Here is a 13075-nt window from a genome sequence, read left to right as displayed (position 1 = left end):
CATTTATTTATTTACGATACATTATTCATTCACAGAGAAAATTGGTGTCCTTAAAGGTTGGATTTTTCCTAATTTTTTTAATTAAGGCATTAAGTTCAATTTCCAAAAGATGATTTTTTATTCCTCTTTTTAGTCAACTTTAGCATGGGTGTCTAAACTTTTGCATAGCACTGTATCTGACTCTGCTGACTCCACGCTTTCTATATTGTCAGAATCATAAGCGAGCAATAAGTCCTCATGTTCCACGGAAGAAGCCGTCGAGTGGGCTTCCGCTTCAGGCATGAGGACAGCAGTGCTAGGGGGAGAAGTGAGGGGAACTTGCACGCTCCTCAAGCAGTTTGGTCTGAGATCCCCACGGCTGGCAGCTGCGCAGAGCTCGAGCCTCGAGGCTCAGCGGTTTGACGCTCTTCACACACGAAGAGCTCCAGCCGAGAGCGGAGAGCTGAACGTGCATGCTCCACTTTTAGACAGAAAACACACATATCATGACCAGGTGTTATGAAACGCAGGCATGGATGGACACAGCGTTTAAACTGTTTGCTTGCCATATTGCCTTCTCTTTCACGCACTGCAATCTTCACACAGCACACAGACAAGCGGCTTCCTTAAGACATTGAAAATTATGACTTGTTTTCAGGTGCCATTTTTATATGCTGGGGAGCATCTTGCGACATCATCACTGCTTCACCACTGATTGGCTAGTTGGTACACGTGCCTCAGACACCGGGTCCTGCGGGACGCGTCCCCATTGCATCAACTGACGCAGCGTCTCGTTCCCCTCGAAAGGGAATGTATATGGTTTATGTATATGGTTTTTTTTTTTTTTTTTTTTTTTTTTTTTCTTTACCTTTTCTAGGTCACTAATCAGATAAGTAAATTTGTGACACCAATCTTTTTTCTTCCTCTTTGTTTTTTTACAGACAGTCAGATGTTTTTTTCAATTTAAGCTCAATATGCTCTTTGGATCATCTTTTATACAAACTTAGGAAGTTTATGGAGCAAAAACTCGCCTAGCCCAAATACTAAGAAATTCTGAATTTGTGTTCATTTTTCAGTTCAAATTTTCACTTAAATGATGCTGAAAATATAATAATAAATATATATTTTTTCATTATAAAATATATATTATAATGAAAATATATTTATACATTATTAACTTAATTTATTATTATAATTTAAAAAAATAATTAAAATAGATGTACTTTCAACTAGTGGTCTCAGACATTTGTACTCCTCTCTAAATGATGGGATAAGTCTGATTTAAAGATAGATGGCTAAGAAACATGGACAATCCAGCTGAGCACACAGAAAACGGTCCCGGGTACTGTGAGATTTGCCTCGCCGAGGAGCGAGCAGAGATGAATGCGCGAATAAAGAACTGTGCTCATGGACAGGAGAGAATTCATCTACTTATTAAAGCACCTTATATGACTGGCCAAGGTCATCAGCATCGTTTGAGCTGAAAGATGAATTGTGAGAGAGTGAGAGGCTGTACTGATGCTTTACGCACATGCAGTATGGAAGTGGTTGAGTGAGTGTCACATTGGCTGCTTTTCTTTTTTGACTAATGTCTCTCTTCCTTTTCCTTCCCTACCTCCCTCTCTTTTTCTCCACAGAATGGTCACATCTGTTGCTCTGTGGACCCTTTGTGCCTCTAGTCCTATTCAAAGGCAAAATGTCTGAGTACTTTTCCTTTTCTCTCTCTCCTTTTGTCCGTTTTTCTTTGCCCCCCTCTTTGTCTCAGCTCTCGGTTTCATCCCTTTCGGAAGATCATTTTATACCAAATCTTCATGTGTATTATAACATAAACAATATAACAAAAAAAAATGAAAGCAACCATCAGACACCTGAATCGGTTTAGCTTTAAGCGGTGTTTCAGATTTGCTTGATGCATTTGATAAAGTGTTTATTTGTCGTACATCAATTATCATTTGGAAACCATGATGTAATATTCAGATACAGAGATCAACCGTTGCGAATTCCATTCAATTTTCAGGTTTCAAAACCACGTTGAAAATAAAGGTTAACTTCTCGTTGATTGCAGTGTTTTGTGCTTGATGGGTTCAGCAGACTGCAGCCATGGTAAAACCCCTTTGTAAATGACCTACAGGTATTACCAGTGTTTACTTCTTTCTGTATTAATGGTAGTTCCGCTCCCTTTCAGGGGGAAATATGATCTTGATGTTGTGAATAGTTTATTTAATGTGTTTGTTTCTCACGTCTTTTGAAATCTGTCATTACTTTGGTGTTTTATGTTGCACCTTTTGTCAAATTGATGCTTTGTTTCCTTCAATGGCTCGGTGCACTATTGTGTCATGGTGAAATAAAAGGTTTCCATGTAAAAAATATCCAGATGCATTGTTGTCCTTTCTATTTATTTAAACAAAAACACAATATAAATCAAAAATAAGTGTATGACAGAAAACCTTTTTTGAAATTTTTTGCGGCCATTCATGTTTTACACCCGAGGTCTCTGAGACCCTCAACAGACGACATAAAATATGTTTTATAGAGGGTGTTTGATGCATATCAATTTGACATTTTGTTTACAATCAAGAATAATAGGATTTGTCGAAGTATCAACCTGATATTTTTAATGTTACAGTCAATATGAACTGCAATCCATTTTACCATTTTAAGTATTTTTTTTTATTTTGAGTTTGATTCAATTTTGATTAAAGATTACAGATTACAAAGACAAGCATTTTCTCTTTGGAATAACATGCACAGATGAATCTTTCACGATAAGACTAGACAAGATAAATCTTGACTGTAAGTATATTTTTGAGATATTAAACTGGCTTTGGGATATCTCAGGCTGCAAAAAAAAAAGAACATGAGCTCAAAATAGACAATGATAAAATCAGAATAATGATATTTTCTTTTTTGCATCATTATTTTGTCCATTTGTTTCCATTCTTGCTGATTCATTGTCATCTTCCATGTATCTTTTCCTTTTCCAGCCTTCTAGCCTCTTTTCATCAAACTGGTGTCTGGACTCTTCACACGCAGGCTGAACTTGGGTTTATTTCAATGCCATTAATCCTATGCAATTATACATGGTTTAAATAGTTGGTTGATCATGGCTGCTACTGTTTACCGGCCTCTACAGCCTCTCTCATCCTCTTTCATCTCACATCATCCTTCTCTCTTTCACACTCACACACAGTTTCCCCGACGCAGGAGATTACTGCAGTGTGATGGCTCTCATTTCCGTGATTTTACTGATCCCACAGATTAGTGACCATACTGCAGATCTGATGTGGCTGTGCCAGCCCTCAGCTCTATGTGCCAACCTCTATTTGACCCATAGTGTGTGCTTGCTTGTGTGGACATATGGGTTTGGGTATGTCTTTGTGTTTTCTCTTCAGGAAGTACAGGTCTAAATGTGTAGCTATTTATAGATTCGGCATTTGTGTGCTTGGTATGAAATACTTTTGGAAAGTTGATGTTAGGCTAAAAAAAAATGTTTATGCACTGCAAAAAAACGATTAGAATTTTAACTGTAAAAGACTAAAAATGTGACATTTAAAAAGCTGTTAATTAGTTAACAAAGTTCTCATACTATATATAGAGGAAAAACCCCTCTAATAGTAAAACACAGTAAAATATGTTTACATTTTTACTGTATTTTTACAAAATTATTCTGGCAACCACAGCTGCCAGTTTTATTTTGTAAAAATTACAGATTTTTTACAATGTGTGTTTTTAATGTTAATTTACATTTTTAGTAATTTTATTGATTATTTATTTGGATTATTTTGCAATATAGATTTTTATCACCACATAATGATAATAATGATAATAATAATAATAATAATTACTGTTATTATTATTATTATTATTATTAGTAGTAGTAGTAGTAGTAGTAGTAATAATATTTGTCTAATTGCAGAAACACTTAAAATGAATTGGCAAATATGATTAAATATTGTGGAATGGAATTGTGTAAACAGCTCCATCTAAAACTATTTAAAATAGCATTTATTAATTGTTTAAATTATGTATCAGACAGCCTTTATGACTAAATATGAATAATATTTATATTTGTAATAATAATTACAACAATTATTATAATTTGTACTATTCATATTATTATTATGTGACGGAACAGCTGTCTCTCCCTTGTAATTAGCGTCACCCGTCCCTTAACTCGCCGCCCTTCGACAGGTTCCCGACTGGAGTGAGTGTGATTGAAGAGGAGAATAGTAAATTTCCCTTATACATGCTTATAATTTTTTTTACTCATATTAAACACATCAACATGTTCAGTACTTAGTGGTAGGGGTGTAGTATAAGACCAAAGTTTTCGGTTACCCGGTGCCCTTAATGTTCTATTCACAATCAGCCATAAATAATTTGTGTCATGAGCAAAATTGTCCAATAAAAAGAGTAGTATTCATTATATTGGTCATGTGATCAATGTGACCCCCATGAGGCGACCTTCCATGTTAAATAAAACATGAGTCTTCATTTCATGTGAGCAAACATGCTGTTCATTTCTTCTATTTTTTTAGTAGTAAAAATTACTAAGTGCACCTTTGACCATATAATCACCATGTTGATGACATTTTTTGTAGCCGTGCTTATTATTATTCTCTTTCTCTCACCAAGTGCTTGTTTTTTAATCTCTTGCCCTTTTCAGCACAGTGTGTAATCTTGCTGAAGTGGTGAATCGGGTCCCTGCCAAAACTAACTGGCAATGTCTCTTTCCCCGTGCTGTTGGGCACTTTGACTCTATATTTGTCTGCCTGTCCTGGCAAATGAGAGCCAAGAGTCTGACTAGTGCTTCCTCATGCCTGTGAAGTGCGGAGAGGAAGAGAGGGGAGGGGAGACCAAGTTGACCCGGCATGTTGTCTGGTTATCCAGCTGGCTCTGAAAAGCTCGTAGCAGAGAAGAGCCCCACGCTTCAGCGGAAATATCAGCACCATGGAGAGCTCCTTTGAGATCTTCTCTTACGTCAGCGCCTGTGGGACAGACTGCCAGCAAATCTGACTCTGAGAGGATAGAGCCTTTCTTTATGAGTGTTTGAGTAAGTTTTACAGACTTGAAGGGAGAGTAAACCCCAAAATGAACATTGTTCCAAACCTGTACTGTACTACTATGTTTCTGATGTGGAAACCAAAAGAAGAAATTCTAAACACTCTGCTTGTTTGTATTTTCCATTCAATTAAAATGAATGGGGTCTGAACTTAAAGAGCTTCGTCAAGTTCGTAATGTTCCTGGAGTTCATAAATTGGCCCATATGAAGCCTTGTGACAGTTTGCAAGTGTGAGAGACATATTCAGTTAATTTTTATCCCTAGTGATTTGTTAAGATTGAATTTATTATGTTTATGGGGTGCATAAAAATATTAGTAAAATAATAAGGGTGAGTAAGTGATGATGAAATTTTCATTTTTGGGTGAACTAACCCTTTAATATTTCAATAATTTAAAGCATTAACATTTTCATGGTTCTTTGATGTTGGTTAATGGTCACATGACATGCAGGTTAACAAATCAAATATTTGTGTATGTACTTTTAAAAATATATTAATTATCTTTATATATGTTACTGGCAAAGTGTGTAATCCGGCATTCTATAGAATGCCTAGGAAATGTATAGAATTAGGTAATGTATTTTTGCCAAAAACCATCAGGCATTCTATACATTGCCTAGGCATTCTATACAATACCGGGATTTCACACTTTGCCGGTAACATATATAAATATTTCATTTTAATAAGTGTTTTTCTTTATTTATTTAGGCTATTTTATTCCAACAACAACACACTGTAGAAATACAAGAAAATAAATCAAAGCAAACGACTGTCAGAGTTTCATAAAGCGTCTAATACTTCAATGGACGGTATATTTTTTGAGCTATTAAAACGCTGCTGGGTTTTCCTCAAACACTGAACTCAAGGGTTATGCTAATTTTCCATAATATGACAAAAAGGATGATTTACCATTTAAAATGAAGTGATTTGGACGTTTCAGAATACAGTAACTGTTTCTGACAGGAGGAAATGTTCATTGAGGTTACCTAAGGGTGTGATATTCTGACCAGTCGTATCCAGTTCAGCAACTTTACAGAGGAGCAGACACATTAAAAACCTCTGATCCGGCAGAAGAAAAGGAATCATGTTACCTTTGATCTTCACTGAAAGAAAAAAAAAAGTCATGTGTGAAATCTCCTTGCTCTCTTTCACTCTCCCTTGCTTTCCCCCTCCCTATTTCCTTAGTACCTTTTCAGCTCACTTCGGTCAATTGAAATTAAAGCAGCATGGTCATGAGATTTTCTCTGCCATATCGGACCTATAGAAAAGCAGCTTGAATTATCTAATTTCACTGCATGGAAGGTGAAGCTTCCTTTTTTACATCATTTGCTGATGCTTTAATAGTTAAACTGTTATCAGCAGCACTATGCCTGCAGTTTAAAGTCATTTCGAACCAATCTGAAGTTAAAACCTCCACTTTGATATGATTTTACTCTAATATAAAGCCACCTAAGAGTGTGAAAAGTATGAATACTGAAGGATGGCAGAAGGGGGATTCGTTATGCTATGTTGAAGGTTCAGCGGATCTACGGCCTGGGCTTTTGCCTTTGATGTCTGTGCCATTGAGCGGTAATGAACACTCTTGAATAGCATGAATATTTTGAGCCGGCACTTAAAAAAAAAAATTCTCCCTAATAAAGCTTGGTGATACAGTCATTTTAATGCTGAGGGTTTTAATGCAGAGTTTAAAAGAAGTCCTTGTCGCTAAGAAATAAATCACTTTTTTTTCCTGCTATGAGCCTCTTTCATGTGTCTGGCACAAAAAAAAAAAAAAAATCAATTTATGGCTTGAATAATTTAGGCCTAATAGACTTCATCATTCATAGTTTTGTATTCAGTAGAAAAGAATAGTTTACAGGACTATACTGGGACATGATCTAGAGGTGATATACTAACATGATTACTAAATTATGATTATTAATAAGGTTTAATAATCATTATCACCTCTCACCATGGGTGTCATCGTGTGTAGAATGTAATGGGGAGGGGAGGAGCAAGCTAACACGATTCTCTCTGATTGCAGAGACACAGATATACTGTAGTACATCCCTCTTGAACACAGAGCTTACAGGCTGATCGGTATTATACAGTCATTGTTCTATATTATTCTGGGAAAGAGAGATAAAGAGCTCAGATGAGTGAACAAGAACAAAGATGATGAAATGCCACTATTCATGAAAATATAAAATCACAGATGTTGGTGGTAAACATCTGCGTGATCTGATTGGTCAACAACCAATGCATTAGGATATTCGATGTAAAAAGTGGTAACTTGCATTTGTTACCTTAAAGAGCTATACCTGATTTAACGCATACATGTTAGTTTTGTTGGTAAGTGATTGTGATTTAAATCGAGGCTAAACTTCATGGATCCTTGTTTATGCTTGTCTTTGACCACTTATTTTCCTTCTTTTTTTTCTTATTTTCCAGCCAGTGTGTTCTTTGATGTTCTCTTCTTCTCATCCCACTGAATATGCCAAAATTTAATCTTGTTTCCAAGGAATTAGCTTGCATGATATGACCAAAATATGAGAGCCGCTGCTTGGTGATTTTGCCCTCCAGCAATATCTTTGTTTTGACTCGCTCTAGGATTGCTTGTTTGTGACCTTTGATGTCCATGGTATGCGAACCATTCGCCCCAACATCATAGTTTGAAAATGTCTTTTTTTTCTTTCTTGAGTGTCCAGCTTTCACATGTGTACGTGGAGATCTGGAAAACAATCATTTGATTATTCGGATCTTTGTTGCAATGCTAATATCTTTGCTCTTCCCAGTATTTGCCATTCCTTGAATCACGTCAAGTTCAATTATTCTGTTGATTTTCGGTCTCATTCAGTTTCTTCATTGTTGATTGTCATGTGAACTGTGCCATTGCCTATTACCTTTGTTTTCTTGATGTTAAGGTACAGTCCCATGCACTCGCTTTCTTCTTTGAATCTTTGAACCAGATATCCCAAGTCATTTCATTTTCCGCAAGCAAGGTCGTATCGTTGGCATGTCGAAGGTTGTTCCTCTCACCAATTTTCACACCAATTGGTGATTCGTCCAGATTACATAGGTGTTTCTCAATGTCAAGGATACTTCCTTGGCAGGACTGGTCCTTCCAAGTCACTTCCTTCAGAGGCTAGGCGAGGCTCCTCTTTAGCATTCGGAGAACACGTAAATGGAACAGGCTAGCAAGTGCATGCCAGTGCGTCATTACGTCAGTGAAAATGAAAAACAGAGCGTTGCTATGGGCGCAGTTCTGTTCACTCAGGCAATATAATCGTTTTTAAATCAATAAACTCCTTTTTAATCATATTGATTATTTGACTGTCAAGTGTGTTTAAACAGTGCAGGTCAATTTGACCCGTAACATAATGGATGTAATTATTTTTTAAAACAAATGTTTGGTAACGTAAATATATTTACATTTGAAAGCATATTGACCCGTTAACGCTCTGACTCCGTTAACGTCCAACATTTTGAAATTTTTTAACAAGATAGCAAACCTGCGCGCATAGGATTGTGGGTGATTTGAGAGCGCGAAGAGCGCGAAGGCTACACATATGCATCCTTTCCTGTATATGGGATATTTTTCGAACGAAGAACTCAATCCTTGGTGGAAATTCCGAGGATCCTCGACATTGGAACAGTCCTTAGACGGATGTCGATGACGTAGCATCCTCGAAATTCTGGCTTCCGAGGATCCTTCCTTGACATTGAGAAACGCCTATTGTCTCATGATCGTTTCAGCGTACAAATTGAACAGGGCTGGTGATAGAATGCATCTTGACTTTGTTGGTGTAAATCAATGTATTAGTTGTATTTTGAAGAGGAAAGAGATTTTAATTTGGATTATGCTGCTGTCCAGAGACAGAATCTGTGTTAGCATGTGGGTCTTATTAGTTGAACACAAACCTCTATTGAAATGTTGTTTTAATCAGGTTTCTTGTTGATGGTGCCGCACCACTAAGATTGATGTACTGTATCCAGTATCTGTCATGCTTAAAAAAGAAGGACGTTAACCATTACTGACAGTTTGTAGAAAGAGACAGATATTAATGACTACCAAGACTGTGTCTTATGATTTATCTGTCCGTCAGCATTTTAGGACTCCTGGGATGAGAGTCCAATCAAGAAAAAGGAGGTTTCAGAGTAATAATATTTTAAAACCTTATCACATTCACATGGGATTAAAAGAGGGCTGTATGTGATCATACATACACAAATGAGTAATTAGCAGTCTTTAAACTCAAGCTAAGGCAGAAATTTAATGTAAAAGTGATCTATTCAAGAACGCAATAAATTAGCATGCTAGTGTATGAGTCAAGCATCAGCCAATATGTTCTCCGTAACCTATATTCATAAATAACCTGCTTTATCTACTAATAAAAAAATAAAACGTTCTGCAAAAGCCTGCTCGAACAGCAAGGAAACAGTGAGCCATTAACGAAGCCCTGCATTTTTCATCTGTTTGAAATGTCAATAAACCCTGAGAACAAAGACTATCCTGCGGCAAATGTTTATTTTCCTCCCCAAGGGCAGAATGGAGTCCGAGTGTGTGTGTGTGTGTGTGTGTGTGTGTGCGGATGCGTGAGGAAAGTGAATTTCCTCACAAAAGGGCTACTTTTGAATAATTTGTGCTTAAAAAGCCTTCTTGTAATATCAGCAGGATTCAGCACTCTGTCCTGCCCTTACATGCATTCTCTCTTCGCCCGGCGAATGCTAATGCAGGTGTTACACTGAGCTGTCAGGCCGCTCTCTCCTGCCGGCTATCAGATAGCTGCAAGACTGCAGTGTAAAGTCTTGACAGATGGCTGCTCTCTCTCTCTCTCTCTCTCTCTCTCTCTCTCTCTCTCTCTCTCTCTCTCTCTCTCTCTCTCTCTCTCTCTCTCTCTCTCTCTCTCTCTCTCTCTGTTGAAGGAAGCAGAAAGGGTGTTTTAAAGGACACTGTCAGAGCACTTTTCAAACTCAGTCTCATCATTATCCCAGCGGCCGCCTATCTCTCCGTTGTCTTTCCTTTATCTCAAACCTGTTTTTTTCCCTCCTCCCCTTCAAGTTTCATCTAACTTCTTCTCTCTGACCTTAAAGAATCTCATGCACTCATGCCTTTCTTTTCTCCATCTTGTATTCTTCTCTATATCTGTTGTCTCTGAATGGCTTGCTGGTTTCTTTTGTGTGGCTAAACACTTATTCACAGCACTTCTAACTGAGCTTTTTCTTAGACCCCTTGTAAAGCTGGTATTAAGATTGCAGGTGTTGACAGGGTACAAACAGTTTTGTGTGCACTGTACATGTAGTATAAATCTGTCGTCTATCTAGCATTGCATTAAAATGTTGTTTAACTATTTTTTCTTATTTTAAGTTATATTTAAAAATCCATCAAACACATTTTCTTGATAAGCAACCTAAGATAATAAAGGGATAGTTCACCCAAAAATGACAAATTTGTCATCATTTACTCACAGTTGTTCTAAACCTGTATGAGTTTCTTTCTTCTGTTGAACAGCTGAGAAGATATTTTGAAGAATGTTGGTAATCAGACGGTTGACAACACCCATTGACTTCAATGGTATTTATTTTCTTCCTACTATGTATGGAAGTCAATGGGTGCCATCAACTGTTTGATTACCAGCATTCTATAAAATTTATTCTTTTTAGATTTAAAATAAGAAAATATAAAAAAAGATTTGTTCAACAGAAGAAATAAACTCATACATTTACATGAGGGAGAATACATCTTTTATATCCAGAAGTATGAGCAATGAGCATATATATATTTAAGTATAAAAACAAGTATAACATCTGTTAGTGCAGTAAGAAAAAATACATTTGTATTAAAGATACGTTGAATTCTTTGAAAACAAGTCTTAATATCTTATGCAGTGCCTCTGAAGTGTTTTTTTTTTTTTCTTTTTTTTTCTTCAAGGATTTGTAGATATTTTATTGGAAATCAAGTCAAATATTAATAATTAAAAACTCATTAAAAATAGTTTTTTTTTCTCCATGGAGATTGGTTACATTAGATACTGCCATGTTAAGCAATTTTTAAGATTGCTTTAGGGAGAGGGGCTCTGGTTCATGTTGGTCTGCTCAAACAGAGCAATGAATATTTATTTTCAATGTTAAAATACTTTGTACTGCCCAACTTAGTCCACAAATATATGTCTGTTTGTATGTGTGTGTGTGTGTATCTATGTATGTATGCATGTCGTTTGTTTGTTCGTTATAAAAAATACATTTTCTTGTGAAGCAGCACAACCTACAGTAAAATATTAAGTTTCCAGAGAATATAAACAAGTCAAAAAAGAGTCATTAAAAACTAAAAAAGTAATTTCTTCATTAACTTCCATTCAAACTATGTATTTATTTATTTGTTTTTGTCTTTAAAATTGAATCAATGAATAAGATAAAATGTATTGGAGCACAGTGTGTGTTACTATTTTTAGAGGATGTGTAATATTAATTACCTTATGTCTGCTGTCTTAGAATCGAATCCACCTATCCATGTTTTTGCTGACAGATGGCAATACAGAACAACAATCAATTCAACTCTACTACTCTGTGTGGTTCAAAATAACCCCATTTACATTTTTTTTTTTTTTTGTGAACACAAGGGCCAATCTTTTTCTACAGTCTTCGCATGACTGACAACAGAAGCAGCATCTTGAGAGAAAAGAGAGATGAGTACCAGGAGGAAAAAAAAGAAAATGAGTGGGAGAAAGTGTTACAGTGGACGTGTGAATGAGTGAGTGCCAATCAGTGTGTGTGTGAGAGAGAGAGAGAGAGAGAGAGAGAGAGAGAGAGAGAGAGAGAGAGAGAAACACAATGATGGATTCAGTCCGACTCACACAGTCTGTTTGAACATCATCCATTTATGTTATGTAATGACTGTTTGTCCAAACAAAAAGTGATCTATCATCCTTGTTGTAGTCATTTTACGAAATTAAGGATAGTGTTCACTGTATATGGGCCACAGTGAGAGAGTTTGCTCTCTAGTCTCATTGATAGTGCCTAGTGAATGTGGGTCACTTGCTTTCCCTTGAGTGGATCTAGACCATCTTGCAAGTAGATGAATGAAGAGCCAAAGCTCCAGGGACTATATTGCAACAATGTGTGTAATACAATTTGGTTCAATAGAGAAGGTTAAAGGTCAGAGGAATGAGGGAAGTTTGCACCTGATGCCGCATTTACAGCTGTAAAGCATATGTCAAATGCAATTAATAATGATTGTTTTCAATCTGGTTTAAAAAAAAAAAAAAAAGTCCGTCTTTTTTTCCCCCTTAGAATTGGACTTTATATCTCACAATTCTGAGAAAAGATGTCAGAATTGCGAGATATAAACTCGCAATTATGTGTTATAAAGTCAGAATTGCGTGATATAAAGTCAGAATTCTGAGATATAAAGTCAGAATTGCGTGATATAAAGTCGCAATTGCGAGAAAAAAAGTCAGAATTCTGACTTTATAAGACGCAATTGCGACTTTATATCTCGCAATTCTGACTTTATATCTCAGAATTCTGACTTTATATCACGCATTTCTGACTTTATATCACGCAATTCTGACTTTATATCTCGCCATTCTTAGAAATAAAGTCAGAATTGCGAGATGTAAACTCGCAATTGTGAGATAAAAAGTCGCAATTATCTTTTATGTTTTTTATTTTGTGGCGGAAACAAGCTTCCATACGTTTTAACAGAAGACAGTTGCTGCATCCGAAATCGAATTCCCTACTACATAGTGTGCGAAAAACTATGGAAGCTTGTTTCCGCCACAAAATAAAAAAAATAAAAGATAATTGCGACTTTTTATCTCACAATTGCGAGTTTACATCTCGCAATTCTGACTTTATTTCTCAGAATTGCGAGATATAAAGTCAGAATTGCGTGAAATAAAGTCAGAATTCTGAGATATAAAGTCAGAATTGCGTGATATAAAGTCAGAATTCTGAGATATAAAGTCAGAATTGCGAGATATAAAGTCGCAATTGCGTGATATAAAGTCAGAATTCTGAGATATAAAGTCAGAATTGCGAGATATAAAGTCGCAAT

The 13075-nt window shown here is 36.2% G+C and overlaps 1 protein-coding gene across 1 annotated transcript in view; it reads left to right on the top strand.

The window, feature by feature from the left end:
- nell2b (neural EGFL like 2b) overlaps nt 1-2340 on the top strand; it is a gene marked incomplete at its 5' end in the record, with an annotated part of 43921 nt that extends 41581 nt beyond the window's left edge. Inside the window, one exon of the mRNA XM_081364511.1 lies at nt 1617-2340. Within this exon, the coding sequence (XP_081220637.1) occupies nt 1617-1658 (42 nt within the window). The 3' untranslated portion in view covers nt 1659-2340. The remainder of the gene's footprint in view (nt 1-1616) is intronic.
- Between the last annotated feature and the right edge of the window lie 10735 nt (nt 2341-13075).

This window comes from Scardinius erythrophthalmus (genome assembly GCF_964197995.2).
Source record: "Scardinius erythrophthalmus genome assembly, chromosome: 4".
Lineage (NCBI taxonomy): Eukaryota > Metazoa > Chordata > Actinopteri > Cypriniformes > Leuciscidae > Scardinius > Scardinius erythrophthalmus.
Note: the sequence above shows the minus strand (reverse complement) of the source record. Positions and strands in the feature narration are given on the sequence as shown.